The 22643-nt window shown below is 43.9% G+C and overlaps 1 protein-coding gene across 11 annotated transcripts in view; it reads right to left on the reverse strand.

Annotated features, from left to right (window-relative positions):
• gphna (gephyrin a) overlaps positions 1-22643 on the reverse strand; it is a 158885-nt gene that overhangs the window by 106249 nt on the left and 29993 nt on the right. For all 11 annotated transcript variants that reach the window (XM_045723617.1, XM_014211278.2, XM_014211285.2 and 8 more), the window contains exon 2: positions 12769-12847. In XM_045723617.1, coding sequence (XP_045579573.1) covers positions 12769-12847 — 79 coding nt within the window. The remainder of the gene's footprint in view (positions 1-12768; positions 12848-22643) is intronic.

The raw sequence follows: 22643 nt of genomic DNA on the forward strand, positions 1-22643 counted from the left end.
TGGATCCTAGCGTACAGCCCCAGACTGTGTATGTGTATGTGTGTAGTAGTCAGGTGTTGGTACAGTGGTTGGATCCTAGCGTACAGCCCCAGACTGTGTATGTGTGTAGTAGTCAGGTGTTGGTACAGTGGTCGAATCCTAGAGTACAGCCCCAGACTGTGTATGTGTGTAGTAGTCAGGTGTTGGTACAGTGGTCGGATCCTAGCGTACAGCCCCAGACTGTGTATGTGTGTAGTAGTTAGGTGTTGGTACAGTGGTTGGATCCTAGCGTACAGCCCCAGACTGTGTTTGTGTTTGTGTGTGTAGTAGTCAGGTGTTGGTACAGTGGTCGAATCCTAGAGTACAGCCCCAGACTGTTTGTGTGTAGTAGTCAGGTGTTGGTACAGTGGTTGGATCCTAGCGGAGAGCCCCAGACTGTGTATGTGTATGTGTGTAGTAGTCAGGTGTTGGTACAGTGGTTGGATTATAGCGTTCAGCCCCAGACTGTGTATGTGTTTGTGTGTAGTAGTTAGGTGTTGGTACAGTGGTTGGATCCTAGAGTACAGCCCCAGACTGAGTTTGTGTGTAGTAGTCAGGTGTTGGTACAGTGGTTGGATCCTAGCATACAGCAGCAGCCTGTGTATGTGTTTGTGTGTGTAGTAGTCAGGTGTTGGTACAGTGGTTGGATCCTAGAGTACAGCCCCAGACGGTGAATGTGTGTAGTAGGCAAGTGTTCGTACAGTGGTCGGATCATAGCGTACAGCCCAAGACTATGTATGTGTGTAGTAGTCAGGTGTTGGTACAGTGGTTGGATCCTAGAGTACAGCCCCAGACGGTGAATGTGTGTAGTAGGCAAGTGTTTGTACAGTGGTCGGATCATAGCGTACAGCCCAAGACTATTTATGTGTGTAGTAGTCAGGTGTTGGTACAGTGGTTGGATGCTAGCGTTCAGCCCCAGACTGTGTATGTGTGTAGTAGTCAGGTGTTGGTACAGTGGTTGGATGCTAGCGTACAGCCCCAGACTGTATATGTGTGTAGTAGTCAGGTGTTGATACAGTGGTAGGATCCTAGCGTACAGCCCCAGACTGTGTATGTGTTTGTGTGTGTAGTAGTCAGGTGTTGGTACAGTGGTTGGATGCTAGCGTACAGCCCCAGACTGTGTATGTGTGTAGTAGTCAGGTGTTGGTACAGTGGTTGGATCCTAGCGTACAGCCCCAGACGGTGTATGTGTGTAGTAGTCAGGTGTTGATACAGTGGTCGGATCCTAGCGTAAAGCCCCAGACTGTGTATGTGTGTAGTAGTCAGGTGTTGGTACAGTGGTTGGATCCTAGCGTACAGCCCCAGACTGTGTATGTGTATGTGTGTAGTAGTTAGGTGTTGGTACAGTGGTCGGATCCAAGCGTACAGCCCCAGACTGTGTATGTGTGTAGTAGTCAGGTGTTGGTACAGTGGTTGGATCCTAGAGTACAGCCCCAGACTGTGTTTGTGTGTAGAAGTCAGGTGTTGGTACAGTGGTTGGATCCTAGCGTACAGCCCCAGACTGTGTATGTGTATGTGTGTGTAGTAGTCAGGTGTTGGTACAGTGGTCGGATCCTGGCGTACAGCCCCAGACTGTGTTTGTGTTTGTGTGTGTAGTAGTCAGGTGTTGGTACAGTGGTCGAATCCTAGAGTACAGCCCCAGACTGTTTGTCTGTAGTAGTCAGGTGTTGGTACAGTGTTTGGATCCTAGCGGAGAGCCCCAGACTGTGTATGTGTATGTGTGTAGTAGTCAGGTGTTGGTACAGTGGTTGGATTATAGCATTCAGCCCCAGACTGTGTATGTGTTTGTGTGTAGTAGTTAGGTGTTGGTACAGTGGTTGGATCCTAGAGTACAGCCCCAGACTGAGTTTGTGTGTAGTAGTCAGGTGTTGGTACAGTGGTTGGATCCTAGCATACAGCCGCAGCCTGTGTATGTGTTTGTGTGTGTAGTAGTCAGGTGTTGGTACAGTGGTTGGATCCTAGAGTACAGCCCCAGACTGTGTTTGTGTGTAGTAGTCAGGTGTTGGTACAGTGGTTGGATCCTAGAGTACAGCCCAAGACGGTGAATGTGTGTAGTAGGCAAGTGTTTGTACAGTGGTCGGATCATAGCGTACAGCCCAAGACTATGTATGTGTGTAGTAGTCAGGTGTTGGTACAGTGGTTGGATCCTAGAGTACAGCCCCAGACGGTGAATGTGTGTAGTAGGCAAGTGTTTGTACAGTGGTCGGATCATAGCGTACAGCCCAAGACTATGTATGTGTGTAGTAGTCAGGTGTTGGTACAGTGGTTGGATGCTAGCGTACAGCCCCAGACTGTGTATGTGTGTAGTAGTCAGGTGTTGGTACAGTGGTTGGATCCTAGCGTACAGCCCCAGACTGAGTATGTGTGTAGTAGTCAGGTGTTGATACAGTGGTAGGATCCTAGCGTAAAGCCCCAGACTGTGTATGTGTTTGTGTGTGTAGTAGTCAGGTGTTGGTACAGTGGTTGGATCCTAGCGTACAGCCCCAGACTGTGTATGTGTTTGTGTGTGTAGTAGTCAGGTGTTGGTACAGTGGTTGGATCCTAGCGTACAGCCCCAGACTGTGTATGTGTGTAGTAGTCAGGTGTTGGTACAGTGGTCGAATCCTAGAGTACAGCCCCAGACTGTTTGTGTGTAGTAGTCAGGTGTTGGTACAGTGGTTGGATCCTAGCGGAGAGCCCCAGACTGTGTATGTGTATGTGTGTAGTAGTCAGGTGTTGGTACAGTGGTTGGATTATAGCGTTCAGCCCCAGACTGTGTATGTGTTTGTGTGTAGTAGTTAGGTGTTGGTACAGTGGTTGGATCCTAGAGTACAGCCCCAGACTGAGTTTGTGTGTAGTAGTCAGGTGTTGGTACAGTGGTTGGATCCTAGCATATAGCCGCAGACTGTGTATGTGTTTGTGTGTGTAGTAGTCAGGTGTTGGTACAGTGGTTGGATCCAAGCATACAGCCCCAGACTGTGTATGTGTGTAGTAGTCAGGTGTTGGTACAGTGGTTGGATCCTAGCGTACAGCCCCAGACTGTGTATGTGTGTAGTAGTCAGGTGTTGGTACAGTGGTCGGATCCTAGAGTACAGCCCCAGACTGTATTTGTGTGTAGTAGTCAGCTGTTGGTACAGTGGTTGGATCCTAGAGTACAGCCCCAGACTGTGTATGTGTTTGTGTGACCTGCTGGCGTTGGCAATAAACAGCAGTTAACGGTTAACTTGCTTAGCGGTGCTGCATGTTGCCGCATGATCCTGCATGGACCTCCTTGCAGTCTGGGCATTAGAATGCACTTAGCTAGCCTTGCCTTTAGCTAGCATTACAGTCTAGGCACGGGGAGGGAGGTGTCATGGAGTCATCTATCGCAGCCAGCCTCTGGTGCCTCAACGGTCCACAACACAACACACACAGGTGCCTCAACAATCCACAACACACACAGGTGCCTCAATGGTCCACAACACCAGGACACACAAACGGTGCCTCAATGGTCCGTTCCACAACACACACACAGGTGCCTCAATGCTCCACAACACCAGGACACACAAACACACATACGGTGCCTCAACGGTCCACAACTCGCTGCTGTGTTCGTGAAATATCAAGTGTGGCACCAGCATAATTGGACCGAGATAATTCCATTATTTAAATGGCACGTTACATGCTGGTTCCTGACCCTTAACTCTGCGAGGATAGAGGGAGGGAGGTTGACATGGATGGAGGGAGGGATGGAGGGAGGGATGGAGGGTGAGAGAGAGAGATGAAGAGGGAAGGAGGGAGAGGGATGAGGAAGAGAGAGAGACAAGATGATCATGGACTTCAGGAAACAGCAGAGGGAGCACACCCCTATCCACATCAACGGGACCACAGTGGAGAAGGTGGAATGCTTCAAGTTCCTCAGCGTACACATCACTGACAAACTGAAATGGTCCACCCACACAGACCTCAGGAGGCTGAAGAAATTTGGCTTGGCACCTAAAACCCTCACAAACTTTTGCAGATGCACAATTGAGAGCTCCCTGTCGTGCTGTATCACCGTCTGGTACAGCAACTGCACAGGCCACAACTGCAGGGCTCTCCAGAGGGTGGTGCGGTCTGCACAACGCATCACCTTGGGCAAACTACCTGCCATCCAGGACACCTACAGCTTCAGATGTCACAGGAAGGACAAACAGATCATTAAGGACAACAACCAACCGAGCCACTGCCTGTTTCACCCTGCCATCATCCAGAAGGTGAGGTCAGCACAGGGGCAACAAAGCTGGGACCAAGAGACTGAAAAACAGCTTCAATCTCAAGGCCATCAGACTGTTAAATAACCATCACTAGCACATTAGAGGCTGCTGCCCCATATAAAAAAAAATACTTGTGTCATGCACAAATTAGATGTCCTAACCGACTTACCAAAACTACAGTTTGTCTTCCCTGTGGCTCAGTTGGTAGGGCATGGTGTGTGCAACGCCAGGGTTGTGGGTTCGATTCCCACGGGAGGCCAGTACACAAAAATATATATATAATGCATGAAATGAAATGTATGCATTCACTACTGTAAGTCGCTCTGGATAAGAGCGTCTGCTAAATGACTAAAAATGTTTTAAAAAAATTTAAAAATGTTAGCAAGAAATTTGTGGAGCGGTTGAAAAACAATTTTTAATGACTCCAACCTAAGTGTATGTAAACTTCCGATTTCAACTGTATAAGCACATGTATATATATTAGAGGTCGACCGATCGGCATAGCTGATTAATTAGGGCCGATTTCAAGTTTTCATAACAATCAGTAATCAGCATTTTTGGACGCCAATTATGGCCGATTACATTGCATTCCACGAGGAAACTGCATGGCAGGCTGACCACCTGTTACGCGAGTGCAGCAAGGAGCCAAGGTAAGTTGCTAGCTAGCATTAAACTTATCTAACAAAAAACAATCTTGACATAATCACTAGTTAACTACACATGGTTGACGATATTACCAGGTTAACTAGCTTGTCCTGTGTTGTATATAATCAATGCGGTGCCTGTTAATTTAGCATCGAATCACAGCCTACTTCACCAAACGGGTGATGATTTAACCTGTTGGGGCTAGGGGGCAGTATTTGCACAGCCGGATAAAAAATGTACCCGATTTAAACTGGTTACTACTCTTGCCCAGAAACGAGAATGTGCATATAATTAGTAGATTGGGATAGAAAACACTCTAAAGTTTCTAAAACTGTTTGAATGGTGTCTGTGAGTATAACAGAACTCATTTGGCAGGCCAAAACCTGAGAAGATTCCATACAGGAAGTGCCCTGTCTGACAATTTGTTCTCCTTCTGTGGCATCTCTATCGAAAATACAGCATCTCTGCTGTAACGTGACATTTTCGAAGGGTTCCATTGTCTCTCAGAAGGCGCCAGAAAGTGGAATGACGTCTCTCCTGTCTCTGGGCGAAAAACAACAAGAGATTTTGTGAGTGGTCAGGCAGTGAACAGTGACACTGGAGATGCGCATTCATATGAATTCTCCATTTTTTTCTTTCAGCCTTTGAATGAATACAACGTCGCCCGGTTGGATTATTATCGCTATTTTACGAGAAAAATAGCATAAAAATTGATTTTAAACAGCGTTTGACATGCTTCGAAGTCCGGTAATGGAATATTTTGAATTTTTTTGTCACGAAATGCGCTCGCGCGTCACCCTTCGGATACTGACCTGAACGCACAAACAAAACGGAGGTATTTGAATATAACTATGGATTATTTGGAACCAAAACAACATTTGTTGTTGAAGTAGAAGTCCTGGGAGTGCATTCTGACGAAGAACAGCAAAGGTAATCCAATTTTTCTTATAGTAAATCTGAGTTTGGTGAGGGCCAAACTTGGTGGGTGTCAAATTAGCTAGCCGTGATGGCCGGGCTATGTACTCAGAATATTGCAAAATGTGCTTTCGCCGAAAATCTGACACCGCGATTGCATAAAGGAGTTCTGTATCTACAATTCTTAAAATAACTGTTATGTATTTTGTGAACGTTAATCATGAGTAATTTAGTAAATTCACCGGACGTTTGCGGTGGGTATGCTAGTTCTGAACATCACATGCTAATGTAAAAAGATGGTTTTTGATATAAATATGAACTTGATTGAACAAAACATGCATGTATTGTATAACATAATGTCTTAGGAGTGTCATCTGATGAAGATCATCAAAGGTTAGTGCAGCATTTAGCTGTGGTTTTGGTGACATATATGCTTGCTTTGAAAATGGCTGTGTGATTATTTTTGGCAGGGTACTCTCCTGACATAATCTAATGTTTTGCTTTCACTGTAAAGCCTTTTTGAAATCGGACAATGTGTTTAGATTAACGAAAGTCTTGTCTTTAAAATGGTGTAAAATAGTCATATGTTTGAGAAATTGAAGTTATAGCATTTTTGAGGTATTTGTATTTCGCAAACGTCCCACCTTGCCCAGGAGGTTAACAAAAGCACAATCGTTGCAAGAAAGTACCTAACCATAAACACCACTGCCTTGTTTAAAATCAATACACAGAAGTATATTTTTTTAAACCTGCACATTTAGTTGAAAGAAATTAATGTCAGCAGGCAATGTTAACTAGGGAAATTGTCTCTTGCATTTAGTGCATGCAGAGTCAAGGTATATGCAACAGTTTGGGCCGCCTGGTTCGTTGCAAACTAATTTGCCAGAATTTTACATAATTATAACTGTCATGACGTTGCCCTCTGGGTTTTCTATGCATCATCCCCCGACCTCTATACTTCTGACACAAGGCTGTGTGAAGGCGGTCGTAAATTCCAAAGGGAATGTCCTGCCTAACAGACCACAGTTTTGAGACAGAGTGGGTTTCGTATAGAGAACAAAGGATTCCTACACCTCACAGGATTGGAGAACCGAATGACATTTATGTTCTGGAGAAGGTATAAAAGATCGGTGAAGAATCCAGCTACGAACTGGTCCGCTTGGTACAATTTTATGAAACCCATGAGAGACAATATTGCCATATTACCATAATGATGTTTATATAATAGCCTCAGCTATGGGACTTACATCTAAATGGTTGTATCATTTACGTCATTTGTATTAATAAGGATAAAGCTATTTGGATTATGTTGAGATGTTATGTACTTATGTTAATGTGAGAGAATTGTATTTCTGTTCAAAAGCTTAACTAAGTCATCGGCACGCCCCCAGGGACACAGACAGGACAAGGTGTCATGTGACAGCCTTTTCTATGTTCAGTATAAAACCCCCACCCAGAATTTCTTTCTTTAGATCAGGCCTCCACTCTATTACGAGTTGGCCAATAGGTTTGACCATACATCCCTCTACTGAACTTTAACCATACCACGTGGTTAAACCTTTAGACTATCGATACCGACAGAATAATAACAAGTCTTTGATATTAATTAGTACTCTGCAGCTAGAAATTCGTTGTCATTGAACGCGAAGATCGACAAAACATCCACTCTATAATGACATTAATGAATGTCGCTTTTGAAAGATCCATTCTAACCAAGAGAGAGAGAGAGAGAGAGAGAGAGGGAACTCTCCAACAGGACGAACCTTTCCAACAAAGATCACGACGACACACTGAGCGTAAATATATATATTGATTGCAATTGTTTCCGAATGAGTGAGCGTTCATGTGCAAAGGATTAGCATATCAATTGTTAATATTTATCAACTCTGTAGGGTCTTCTCAGCTGACCCCCCACTACTCTTTTGTTTAACAAGCCGCCATGCCGGTTTAGCCCACTAGGGCACATTCCGCTACCATTGCTTTGTAACGATACCTACTGTTCTGTATGCTTTCTGTGAATTACTTAGTTTAGTAAATAAATGATTTTAAGACAATTGATGTATGGATGACTTAGTGAAGACTGGGTCCGTGCAGATAACAACAATTTACGACGTTTGGAATGAGACTGACGCAAGGTAAACTAACACATCATTAATGAGGAGACAAATCGACCAGATATTATGATATCTGGAAAGTTATATTAGGAAAATTATAACTTTGTAATCTGAATATTTTCCTTGGTGCCCCGACCTTCTAGTTAATTACAGTTACATGATTAATCAGTTTAATCACGTAATAATAATTACAGAGAGTTATTTGATAAACATGTCTTCAAGTTAATGATGCCCAAAGACATGACATAACATAACATTGAAGGTTGTGCAATGTAACAGCAATATTTAGACTTAGGGTTGCCACCCGTTTGATAAAATACAGAACGGTTCTGTATTTCACTGAAAGAATAAACGAAATGATAGTTTACGGATTTGACCATATTAATGACCAAGGGCTCGTATTTCTGTGTTTATAATATTATAATTAAGTCTATGATTTGATATTTGATAGAGCAGTCTGACTGAGCGGTGGTAGGCAGCAGCAGGCTCGTAAGCATTCATTCAAACTTTACTGTGTTTGGAAGCAACTCTTAGCAATGCTTGAAGCACAGCGCTGTTTATGACTTCAAGCCTATCAACTCCTGAGATTAGGCTGGCAATACTAAAGTGCCTATTAGAACATCCAATAGTCAAAAGCATATGAAATACAAACGGTACATAGAGAAAAAGTCGATGCGTCGTAATTCCTATAATAACTACAACCTAAAACTTCTTAACTGGGAATATTGAAGAACTGGGAATATTGAACCACCAGCTCTCATATGTTCTGAGCAAGGACCTTAAACGTTAGCTTTTTTACATGGCACATATTGCACTTTTACTTCTGCAACACTGTGTTTTTGCATTATGTAAACCAGATTGAGCATGTTCTATTATTTATTTGAGACTAAATAGATTTTATTTATGTATTATATTAAGTTAAAATAAAAAAGTGTTCATTCAGTATTGTTGTAATTGTCATTATTACAAATATATATACAGTGAGGGAAAAAAGTATTTGATCCCCTGCACACACACACACACACACAAATACTTATTTCCCTCATTAAAATGCAAATCAATTTATAACATTTTTGACATGCGTTTTTCTGGATTTTTTTGTTGTTATTCTGTCTCTCACTGTTCAAATAAACCTACTATTAAAATTATAGACTGATCACTTCTTTGTCAGTGGGCAAACGTACAAAATCAGCAGGGGATCAAATACTTTTTTCCCTCACTGTATAATATATATATATATTATACAGTGAGGGAAAAAAGTATTTGATCCCCTGCTGATTTTGATTTTATATATATATATATATATATACACACACACACACACACACACACACACACACACACACACACTCTCGTGGCCCAAATTTTGAGATTGACACAAATATTACATTTTTAAAAAGTCAGCTGCCTCAGTTTGTATGATGGCAATTTGCATATACTCCAGAATGTTATGAAGAGTGATCAGATGAATTGCCATGCAAATTAACTGAATCCCCCAAAAACATTTCCACTGCATTTCAGCCTTGCCACAAAAGGACCAGCTGACATCATGTCAGTGATTCTCTTGTTAAAACAGGTGTGAGTGTTGACGAGGACAAGGCTGGAGATCACTCTGTCATGCTGATTGAGTTCGAATAACAGACTGGAAGCTTCAAAATGAGGGTGGTGATTTGAATAATTGTTCTTCCTCTGTCAACCATGGTTACCTGCAAGGAAACACGTGCCATCATAATTTCTTTGCACAAAAAGGGCTTCACAGGCAAGGATATTGCTGCCAGTAAGATTGCACCTAAATCAACCATTTATCGGATCATCAAGAACTTCAAGGAGAGCGGTTCAATTGTTGTGAAGAAGGCTTCAAGGTGCCCAAGAAAGTCCAGCAAGCGTCAGGACCGTCTCCTAAAGTTGATGCAGCTGCGGGATCAGGGCACCACCAGTACAGAGCTTGCTCAGGAATGGCAGCAGGCAGGTGTGAGTGCATCTGCACGGACAGTGAGGCGAAGACTTTCGGAGGACGGCCTGGTGTCAAGAAGGACAGCAAAGAAGCAACTCCTCTCTAGGAAAAACATCAGGGACAGACTGATATTCTGCAAAAGGTACAGGGATTGGACTGCTGAGGACTGGGGTAAAGTAATTTTCTCTGATGAATCCCCTTTCCGATTGTTTGGGGCATCCGGAAAAAAGCTTGTCCGGAGAAGACAAGGTGAGCGCTACCATCAGTCCTGTGTTATGCCAACAGTAAAGCATCTGAGACCATTGATGTGTGAGGTTGCTTCTCAGCCAAGGGAGTGGGCTCACTCACAATTTTGCCTAAGAACACAGCCATGAATAAAGAATGGTACCAACACATCCTCCGAGAGCAACTTCTCCCAACCATCCAGGAACAGTTTGGTGACAAACAATGCCTTTTCCAGCATGATGGAGCACCTTGCCATAAGGCAAAAGTGATAACCAAGTGGCTCAGGGAAGAAAACATCAATATTTTGGGTCCATGGCCAGGAAACTTCCCAGACCTTAATCCCATTGAGAACTTGTGGTCCTCAAGAGGTGGTTGGACAAACAAAACCCCACAAATTCTGACATAATCCAAGCATTGATTATGCAAGAATGGGCTGCCATCAGTCAGGATGTGGCACAGAAGTTAATTGACAGCATGCCAGGGCGGATTGCAGAGGTCTTGAAAAAGAAGGGTCAACACTGCAAATATTGACTCTTTGCATCAACTTAAAAGTAATTGTCAATTAAAGCCTTTGACACTTATGGAATGCTTGTAATTATTCTTCAGTATTCCATAGTAACATCTGACAAAAATATCTAAAGACACTGAGGCAGCAGACTTTGTGAAAATTAATATTTGGCTACGACTGTATATAAAAATCGTCCGATTAATCGGTATCGGCTTTTTTGGTCCTCCAAATATCGGTATCGACATATATATATATATATATATATGTGTACAGTACCAGTCAAAAGTCCTCTACACACCTAGTAATTCAAGGGTCTTTCTTTCTTTTTTACTATTTTCTACATGGTAGAATAATAGTGAAGACATCAAAACTATGAAATAACACATATGGAATCATGTAATAACCAAAAAAGTATAAAACAAATCGAAATATATTTTATATTGAGATTCTTCAAAGCAGCCAGCCTTTGCCTTGATGACAGCTTTGCACAATCTTGGGATTCTCTCAACCAGCTTCATGATGTAGTTAACCTGAATGCATTTCAATTAATAGGTGTGCCTTATTGAAAGTTAATTTGAGAAATGTATTTCCTTCTTAAGCCAATCAGTTGTGTTGTGACAAGGTAGGAGTGGTATACAGAAGATAGCCCTATTTGGTAAAAGACCAAGTACATATTATGGCAAGAACAGCTAAAATAAGCAAAGAGAAACAACAGTCCATCATTACTTTAAGACAATTTCAATGAAAGATTAGTGGAATCTGTGAGGGTAGCTGGACAGGTAGGATGACTGACAGTGAAGGTGAACAGAGGAATGGATGAGACTGAGGCAGGAATTCCTTTAACCATAAAGTGGTATATTTACTGGGAGGTGTGGATTCATGGACGCACAGAACTTCTGGATTAGACAGAGTTAAGGAAGAGAAAGCAGCGAGATCGGGCGATGGCGATTTCCTCCTTTTATGGAGTTGAGACCTGTCAGACATTTCTACCTGACCTAATTAAAGCGCCCCTGGCCCAGCTGAGCAAGTGGCCATGAATTAAAGGATTCTTCCACCAACTCCATGGGCCTTTTCTACAGTCAATGTCAAGAACTTTGAAAGTTCCTTCAAGTGCAGTTGCAAAAACCATCAAGTGCTATGATGAAACTGGCTCTCATGAGGATCGCCACAGGAAAGGAAGACCCAGAGTTACCTCTGATGCAGAGGATAAGTTCATTAGAGTTAACTGCACCTCAGATTGCAGCCCAAATAAATGCTTCATAGAGTTCAAGTAAAAGACACATCTCAACATCAACTGTTCAGCGGAAACTGAGTGAATCAGGCCTTCATGGTTGATTTGCTGCAAAGGAACAACTACTAAATGACACTAATAATAAGAAGAGACTTGCTTGGGCCAAGAAACACGAGCAATGGACATTAGACCGGTGGAAATCTGTCCTTTGGTCTGATGAGTCTTTGGGAGACACAGAGTAGGTGAACGGATTATCTCTGCATGTGTGGTTCTCACCGTGAAGCATGGAGGAGGTGTAATGGTGCTTTGCTGTGACACTGTCTGTGATTTATTTAGAATTCAAGGCAAACTTAACCAGAATGGCTACCATAGCATTCTGCAGCGATACGCCATCCCATCTGGTTTGCGGTTAGTGGGCTGTGTAAGGGCTATTTGAATGAGAGTAAAGGAGTGCTGCATCAGATGACCTGGCCTCCACAATCACCCGACCTCAACCCAATTGAGATGGTTTGGGATGAGTTGGATCGCAGAGTGAAGGAAAAGCAGCCAACAAGAGCTCAGCATATATGGGAACTCCTTCAAGACTGTTGGAAAATCATTTCTCATGAGGCTGGTTGAGAGAATGCCAAGAGTGTGCAAGGCAAAGGGTGGCTACTTTGAAGATTTTAAAATGTAGAATATATTTTGATTTGTTTAATACTTTTTTGGTTACTACACATTTCCATTGGGGTTATTTCATAGTTTTGATGTCTTCACTATTATTCAACAATGTAGAAAATAGTAAAATATGAACAAAAACCCTTGAATGAGTAGGTGTGTCCAAACTTTCAACTGGTACTGTATATAAACTTGGAATCGTTTTGACATTCTACAGCACTGTTGGATAAGCATTTCGCTGCATCTGGCATAACACCTGCAAAGACTGTGTGCGTGTGTGTACTCACAGTGATGGGTCGTGGACCAAATCTTTGAGGTTTACTCCACTGCGGTCCTCAGCCAGGTTCCTGAAGCAGCTGTCACTCACTGTAGAGAGAAATAGAAAGGGTGAGAGACAGAGAGAAAAAGAGAGAGAAAAAGAGAGAGAGAGACAAAGATAGCGAGAGAATGTGCGGTTAAAATTGGCAAAAACACAGGGCCGTGGGGTGAGACATGGACGCAGTTTGAGCCGCACCCTCTTCAACATATATATCAACGAATTGGCGAGGGCACTAGAACAGGCTGCAGCACCCGGCCTCACCCTACTAGAATCTGAAGTCAAACGTCTATTGTTCGCTGATGATCTGGTGCTTCTGTCCCCAACCAAGGAGGGCCTACAGCAGCATCTAGATCTTCTGCATAGATTCTGTCAGACCTGGGCCCTGACAGTTAATCTCAGTAAGACAAAAATAATGGTGTTCCAAAAAAGGTCCAGTTGCCAGGACCACAAATAAAAATTCCATCTAGACACCGTTGCCCTAGAGCACACAAAAAAACGATGCCTAAATATCAACGCCACATGTAACTTCCACAAAGCTGTGAACGATCTGAGAGACAAGGCAAGAAGGGCCTTCTACGCCATCAAAAGGAACATAAAATTTGACATACCAATTAGGATCTGGCTAAAAATACTTGAATCAGTTATAGAACCCATTGCCCTTTATGGTTGTGAGGTCTGGGGTCCACTCACCAACCAAATATTCACAAAATGGGGCAAACACCAAATTGAGAGACTGCATGCAGAATTCTGCAAAAATGTCCTCCGTGTACAACGTAAAACACCAAATAATGCATGCAGAGCTGAATTAGGCAAATACCCGCTAATTATCAAAATGAAATTGTACAACCACCTAAAAGGAAACAATTCCCAAACCTTCCAAAACAAAGCCATCACCTACAGAGATTTGAACCTGGATAAAAAAAATGTTTTTATTTCTATTGGAAGGATTGAATCATTTGAAATTATGTCTACTTATGATCAGGTAAAAGGTTTATGTTTCTGTCTCCATATGATATGGTAAATATATCCAATGCAAAAAACATTACATTTAAATGGTATTAATATTAATTTGCATATATTTCCGTTAATTCCCATATATTTCTGTTAATTCCCATGGAATGTTTCCACCTCTGAATATTCCCCAAAATGTGCAACCCTAGCTGTGACATCACACCTTGTCTCTCTATCATCACTCTTTTCTCAAGGGAGTGGGAGAGAGAATGAAAAAAGTGAGAGAAATATGCATGAGGAAAAAGATGAGAAGACAAGAGGATAAGCTAAATATAGTAGAGTGCAGACGGGGAGAGAAAGTAAGCGAGAGCGAGAGAGTGAGAGTGAGCGTAAGCACGAGAGAGAGAGAAAGAGAGAGAATGGGTGTAGGGTGTGGTGGTCGTGGCAGTGTGATGGCAGTGAGAAAGAGAGTGCGAAAGAGAGAGAGTGAGAAAGAGAAAAAGAGAGAGAAAGAGTGAGAGAGTGAGAAAGAGAGAGAGTGAGAAAGAGAAAAAAGAGAGAGAGAGAGACAGAGAATGGGTGTAGGGTGTGGTGGTCGTGGCAGTGTAATGGCACCATGGCTGTGTGGTCTGTACTGGAGCACTGACCTGTAGCCTGGTAAATAAATGATAAAGCACTGACCTGTAGCCTGGTAAATAAATGATAAAGCACTGACCTGTAGCCTGGTAAATAAATGATAAAGCACTGACCTGTAGCCTGGTAAATAAGGCCTACCTTCAAACTCAGTGCCTCTCTCTCATTGTAGACCTCCACAAGTGTAGTTCATACTTGGGAGCAATTTCCAAACCCCTGAAGGTACCACGTTCATCTGTACAAACAATAGTATGCAAGTATAAACACCATGGGACCACGCAGCCGTCATACCGCTCAGGAAGGAGATGCGTTCTGTCTCCTAGAGATGACCATACTTTGGTGCGAAAAGTGCAAATCAATCCCAGAACAACAGCAAAGGACCTTGTGAAGATTCTGGAAGAAACAGGTCCAAAAGTATCTATATCCACAGTAAAACGAGTCCTATAGCGACATAATCTGAAAGGCCGCTCAGCACGGAAGAAGCCACTGCTCCAAAACCGCTATAAAAAAGCGAGACTACGGTTTGCAACTGCACATGGGGACAAAGATTGTACTTTTTGGAGAAATGTCCTCTGGTCTGATGAAACAAAAATAGATCTGTTTGGCCATAATGACCATCATTACGTTTGGAGGAAAAAGGGGGAGGCTTGCAAGCCGAAGAACACCATCCCAACCGTGAAGCACGGGGGTGGCAGCATCATGTTGTGGGGGTGCTTTGCTGCAGGAGGGACTGGTGCACTTCACAAAATAGATTGCATCATGAAGAATTACAATTATTTTGATATATTGAAGCAACATCTCAAGACATCAGTCAGGAAGTTAAAGCTTGGTCGCAAATGGGTCTTCCAGATGGACAATGACCCCAAGCATACTTCCAAAGTTGTGTCAAAAAGGACAACAAAGAATGTATTGGAGTGGCCATCACAAAGCCTTGACCTCAATCCTGTAGAACATTTGTGGGCAGAACTGAAAAAGTGTGTGCGAGCAAGGAGGCCTACAAACCTGACCCAGTTACACCAGCTTTGTCAGGAGGAATGGGCCAAAATTCACCCAACGTATTGTGGGAAGCGTGTGGAAGGCTTCCCGAAACGTTTTACCCAAATTAAACAGTTTAAAGGCAATGCTACCAAATACTAATTAAGTGTATGTAAACTTCTGACCCACTAGGAATGTGATGAAAGAAATAAAAGCTGAAATAAATCACTCTACAATTATTCTGACATTTCACATTCTTAAAATAAATTGGTGATCCTAACTGATCATAGACAGGGAATTTTTACTAGGATTAAATGTCAGGAATTGTGAAAAACTGAGTTTAAATGTATTTGGCTAAGGTGTATGTAAACTTCCAACTTCAACTGTATTTCAAGACATGGCATATACTGTATGGGGTGTCGTGAGATACACAATGGGCTGGACGATTCTCTTCTCATTACTCATCTTGAAAAAATATATACTGAAGCACTGACCTGTAGCCTGGTAAATAAATGACAAAGCACTGACCTGTAGCCTGGTAAATAAATGATAAAGCACTGACCTGTAGCCTGGTAAATAAATGATAAAGCACTGACCTGTAGCCTGGTAAATAAATGATAAAGTACTGACCTGTAGCCTGGTAAATAAATGATAAAGCACTGACCTGTAGCCTGGTAAATAAATGATAAAGCACTGACCTGTAGCCTGGTAAATAAATGATAAAGCACTGACCTGTAGCCTGGTAAATAAATGATAAAGCACTGACCTGTAGCCTGGTAAATAAATGATAAAGCACTGACCTGTAGCCTGGTAAATAAATGATAAAGCACTGACCTGTAGCCTGGTAAATAAATGATAAAGCACTGACAATTCAACCAGCAACACTGAATGGCCTCATGTTTTCTCTCTCTACTGTACTGCTTCATCCTCTGCTCTGCTCCACATCAGAGAGAGATACAAAGAGAAAGAGAAAGAGAGGGGGGAGAGACAGAGAGAGAGTAGGGAAGGACAGAGAGAGAGTAGGGAAAGAGAGAGAGGGGGGAGAGACAGAGAGGGCGAGAGAGAGGGTAGGGAAGGAAAGAGAGATAGTAGGGAAAGAGAGAGAGAGTAGGGAAGGACAGAGAGAGAGTAGGGAAAGAGAGAGAGAGTAGGGAAGGACAGAGTAGGGAAAGAGAGAGACAGAGAGTAGGGAAGGACAGAGTAGGGAGAGAGAGAGAGAGTAGGGAAGGACAGAGAGAGTAGGGAAAGAGACAGAGAGTAGGGAAGGACAGAGAGAGTAGGGAAAGAGACAGAGAGTAGGGAAGGACAGAGAGAGTAGGGAAAGAGACAGAGAGTAGGGAAGGACAGAGAGAGTAGGGAAAGAGACAGAGAGTAGGGAAGGACAGAGAGAGTAGGGAAAGAGACAGAGAGTAGGGAAGGACAGAGAGAGTAGGGAAAGAGACAGAGAGTAGGGAAGGACAGAGAGAGAGTAGGGAAAGAGACAGAGAGTAGGGAAGGACAGAGAGAGTAGGGAAAGAGACAGAGAGTAGGGAAGGACAGAGAGAGTAGGGAAAGAGACAGAGGGAGTAGGGAAGGACAGAGAGAGTAGGGAAAGAGACAGAGGGAGTAGGGAAGGACAGAGAGAGAGTAGGGAAGGAGAGAGAGGCAGAGTGGTGTAAGACTTGTTTCATAATTGCAGCATTCAGAGAGAGAGAGAGAGACACATTATGACTGGGTTGTAGAGACTTGATTAGTAGTGAGTGAGTAACCCAAGCGGTGTACATGGTCATTCCCTCATTAACCTTTCCTCTTCTGTCTCTCTTACTCTTTCTTACCATCTCTCCTTTCACACCAACAGTGCAAGGCCAGTGACACACGGGCATTTCCATTGAAAATGACCCATGAGCATCAACATGTGAAGTCATGGGAGAATATCAAATTGAAAAAATATGTATATTCTTGGGAAATGAAGGCCTAGATCCATTTTTCATCTTTAAAATGAGGCAGAAGTAAAGGCTTTGATTTCTGGATGAACAGATGAAAAGGGGTCTTAAAAACATCAACCAGAAAATGTCTTGAAAGTAACAAGTAATGGTAGACCTACCAATTAGTTAGTCATTTTACTGAGATACATTCGTATTGAGTACAATGGAAAATCATAATAGTGTCAAACCACAGTTAGCTCACATGCTACTGTCCTCCCTTCAACTGCCATACTGGCCTTGATGTTAACGTCCACACGTCCTGGGCTGGACCAAACCTGAACCTATCATACACATATGTTTCACAAGTTTGGATAGTACAGTACAGTACAGTGAGTGGAGCACAGCACAGTACAGTGAGTGGAGCACAGCACAGTACAGTACAGTGAGTGGAGCACAGTACAGTACAGTGATTGGAGCACAGCACAGTACAGTGAGTGGAGCACAGCACAGTACAGTGAGTGGAGGACAGCACAGTACAGTACAGTGAGTGGAGCACAGCACAGCACAGTACAGTACAGTGAGTGGAGCACAGTACAGTACAGTGAGTGGAGCACAGCACAGTACAGTACATTGAGTGGAGCACAGCACAGTACAGTACGGTACAGTGAGTGGAGCACAGCACAGTACAGTACAGTGATTGGAGCACAGCACAGCACAGTACAGTACAGTGAGAGGAGCACAGCACAGCACAGTGAGTGGAGCACAGTACAGTACAGTGCAGTGAGTGGAGCACAGCACAGTACAGTACAGTGACAGTGAGTGGAGCACAGCACAGTACAGTGAGTGGAGCACAGCACAGTACAGTACAGTGAGTGGAGCACAGCACAGTACAGTGAGTGGAGCACAGCACAGTACAGTACAGTACAGTGAGTGGAGCACAGCACAGTACAGTGAGTGGAGCACAGCACAGTACAGTACAGTACAGTGAGTGGAGCACAGCACAGTACAGTGAGTGGAGCACAGCACAGTACAGTACAGTACAGTGAGTGGAGCACAGCACAGTACAGTGAGTGGAGCACAGCAGAGTACAGTACAGTACAGTGAGTGGAGCACAGCAGAGTACAGTACAGTACAGTGAGTGGAGCACAGCAGAGTACAGCATAGTGAGTGGAGCACAGCACAGCACAGTACAGTACAGTGAGTGGAGCACAGCACAGCACAGTACAGTACAGTGAGTGGAGCACAGCACAGTACAGTACAGTGAGTGGAGCACAGTACAGTACAGTGAGTGGAGCACAGCACAGTACAGTACAGTGAGTGGAGCACAGCACAGTACAAAAACAACACAATACTGTAGAGTAAAGAACAATAAAGAAAAGTAATTATGCATTTCTGTGTTGTACAGATCAGGGACCCATTATGTAATTCTGTTACTGTAATTCTGTTACCGTAATTCTGTTACCGGGTATAAATCCACTTTACTTATTGTAGTTAAATGAACCCCAATAGTTTTGTTCCATTTCATAGCTGACACCTCATTCTTTGTGTCTTTTCAACTAGAATAATATTTTTATTTTATAACATTTTTAACACACCAAAAAACAAACACAAACTTAGACACAAACAAGGACAACGTCCCCTCTGCCCAGACCCGCATGCTCACACCTCCATCCCTAGTGCCTGCTCACACCTCCATCCTTAGTGCCTGGTCACACCTCCATCCCTAGTGCCTGGTCACACCTCCATCCCTAGTGCCTGGTCACACCTCCATCCCTAGTGCCTGGTCACACCTCCATCCCTAGTGCCTGGTCACACCTCCATCCCTAGTGCCTGGTCACACCTCCATCCCTAGTGCCTGGTCACACATCCATCCCTAGTGCCTGCTCACACCTCCATCCCTAGTGCCTGCTCACACCTCCATCCCTAGTGCCTGGTCACACCTCCATCCCTAGTGCCTGCTCACACCTCCATCCCTAGTGCCTGGTCACACCTCCATCCCTGGTGCCTGGTCACACCTCCATCCCTAGTGCCTGGTCACACCTCCATCCCTAGTGCCTGCTCACACCTCCATCCCTAGTGCCTGGTCACACCTCCATCCCTAGTGCCTGCTCACACCTCCATCCCTAGTGCCTGGTCACACCTCCATCCCTAGTGCCTGGTCACACCTCCATCCCTAGTGCCTGCTCACACCTCCATCCCTGGTGCCTGGTCACACCTCCATCCCTGGTGCCTGGTCACACCTCCATCCCTAGTGCCTGGTCACACCTCCATCCCTAGTGCCTGGTCACACCTCCATCCCTGGTGCCTGGTCACACCTCTATCCCTAGTGCCTGGTCACACCTCCATCCCTAGTGCCTGCTCACACCTCCATCCCTAGTGCCTGGTCACACCTCCATCCCTAGTGCCTGGTCACACCTCCATCCCTAGTGCCTGCTCACACCTCCATCCCTAGTGCCTGGTCACACCTCCATCCCTAGTGCCTGCTCACACCTCCATCCCTAGTGCCTGGTCACACCTCCATCCCTAGTGCCTGCTCACACCTCCATCCCTGGTGCCTGGTCACACCTCCATCCCTAGTGCCTGGTCACACCTCCATCCCTAGTGCCTGGTCACACCTCCATCCCTAGTGCCTGGTCACCCCTCCATCCCTAGTGCCTGGTCACCCCTCCATCCCTAGTGCCTGGTCACCCCTCCATCCCTAGTGCCTGGTCACACCTCCATCCCTAGTGCCTGGTCACCCCTCCATCCCTAGTGCCTGGTCACACCTCCATCCCTAGTGCCTGCTCACACCTCCATCCCTAGTGCCTGGTCACACCTCCATCCCTAGTGCCTGCTCACACCTCCATCCCTAGTGCCTGGTCACACCTCCATCCCTGGTGCCTGGTCACACCTTCATCCCTAGTGCCTGGTCACACCTCCATCCCTAGTGCCTGGTCACACCTCCATCCCTAGTGCCTGGTCACACCTCCATCCCTAGTACCTGGTCACACCTCCATCCCTAGTGCCTGGTCACACCTCCATCCCTAGTGCCTGGTCACACCTCCATCCCTAGTGCCTGGTCACACCTCCATCCCTAGTGCCTGGTCACACCTCCATCCCTAGTGCCTGGTCACACCTCCATCCCTAGTGCCTGGTCACACCTCCATCCCTAGTGCCTGGTCACACCTCCATCCCTAGTGCCTGGTCACACCTCCATCCCTAGTGCTTGCATTATTGATTGCCAAATTGCCTGAAACGGCACCATTTTGTTTCTCTCATTAGCCAACGCACTTTCAATATTTCAATTAAAAAAACATTGTGTTAATGATGGCGGATTGATTGAATTCAAAGTTTTCAGTATATATTTTTTCAAGATGAGTAATGAGAAGAGAATCGTCCAGCCCATTGTGTATCTCACGACACCCCATACAGTATATGCCATGTCTTGAAATACAGTTGAAGTTGGAAGTTTACATACACCTTAGCCAAATACATTTAAACTCAGTTGTTCACAATTCCTGACATTTAATCCTAGTAAACATTCCCTGTCTATGATCAGTTAAAATCACCAATTTATTTTAAGAATGTGAAATGTCAGAATAATTGTAGAGTGATTTATTTCAGCTTTTATTTCTTTCATCACATTCCTAGTGGGTCAGAAGTTTACATACACCTAATTAGTATTTGGTAGCATTGCCTTTAAACTGTTTAATTTGGGTAAAACGTTTCGGGAAGCCTTCCACACGCTTCCCACAATACGTTGGGTGAATTTTGGCCCATTCCTCCTGACAAAGCTGGTGTAACTGGGTCAGGTTTGTAGGCCTCCTTGCACGCACACGCTTTTTCAGTTCTGCCCACAAATGTTCTACAGGATTGAGGTCAAGGCTTTGTGATGGCCACTCCAATACATTCTTTGTTGTCCTTTTTGACACAACTTTGGAAGTATGCTTGGGGTCATTGTCCATCTGGAAGACCCATTTGCGACCAAGCTTTAACTTCCTGACTGATGTCTTGAGATGTTGCTTCAATATATCCAAATAATTTGAATACTTCATGATGCAATCTATTTTGTGAAGTGCACCAGTCCCTCCTGCAGCAAAGCACCCCCACAACATGATGCGGCCACCCCCGTGCTTCACGGTTGGGATGGTGTTCTTCGGCTTGCAAGCCTCCCCCTTTTTCCTCCAAACGTAATGATGGTCATTATGGCCAAACATATCTATTTTTGTTTCATCAGACCAGAGGACATTTCTCCAAAAAGTACAATCTTTGTCCCCATGTGCAGTTGCAAACCGTAGTCTCGCTTTTTTATGGCGGTTTTGGAGCAGTGGCTTCTTCCGTGCTGAGCGGCCTTTCAGATTATGTCGCTATAGGACACGTTTTACTGTGGATATAGATACTTTTGTACCTGTTTCGTCCAGAATCTTCACAAGGTCCTTTGCTGTTGTTCTGGGATTGATTTGCACTTTTCGCACCAAAGTATGCTCATCTCTAGGAGACAGAACGCGTCTCCTTCCTGAGCGGTATGACGGCTGCGTGGTCCCATGGTGTTTATACTTGCATACTATTGTTTGTACAGATGAACGTGGTACCTTCAGGGGTTTGGAAATTGCTCCCAAGTATGAACTACACTTGTGGAGGTCTACAATGAGAGAGAGGCACTGAGTTTGAAGGTAAGCCTTGAAATACATCCACAGGTACACCTCCAATTGACTCAAATTATGTCAATTCGCCTATAAAAGCTTCTAAAGCAATGACATCATTTTCTGGAATTTTCCAAGTTTTTTAAAGCCACAGTCAAATTAGTGTATGTAAACTTCTGACCCACTGGAATTGTGATACAGTGAAATAATCTGTCTGTAAACAATTGTTGGAAAAATGACTTGTGTCATGCACAAAGTAGATGCCCTAACCGACTTGCCAAAACTATAGTTTGTTAACAAGAAATTTGTGGAGTGGTTGAAAAACAATTTTAATGACCCCAACCTAAATGTATGTAAACTTCCGACTTCAACTGTATGCAGACAGACTGATTAAAAGTGTATTTACATTGTAATATTCTGACAGCCAACTTTCTAGCTCCACCCACAACCTCTGGTCTTCGTAGCATTCCCAGAAAGCATGGATTATTGAATCATTATTAGTTTTACACTTCAGACATGACTCTGTCATTGTGTTGTCGAATTTGTGAATTTTGACTCTTGTATAATCAATTAATCAAATTGATTTATAAAGGCCTTTTTACAAAGTGCTGTACAGAAACCCAGCCTAAAACCCCAAATACCAAGCAATGCAGATGTAGAAGCACAGTGGTTAGGAAAAACTATACTTTAGCTTATATGGATTAAGCATACATTTGTAATTTTCGTTAGTTATTCTTTAACTTTCCCTCCATGCTAAC

This window comes from Salmo salar, chromosome ssa09, assembly GCF_905237065.1.
Source record: "Salmo salar chromosome ssa09, Ssal_v3.1, whole genome shotgun sequence".
In the NCBI taxonomy this organism is placed as follows: domain Eukaryota; kingdom Metazoa; phylum Chordata; class Actinopteri; order Salmoniformes; family Salmonidae; genus Salmo; species Salmo salar.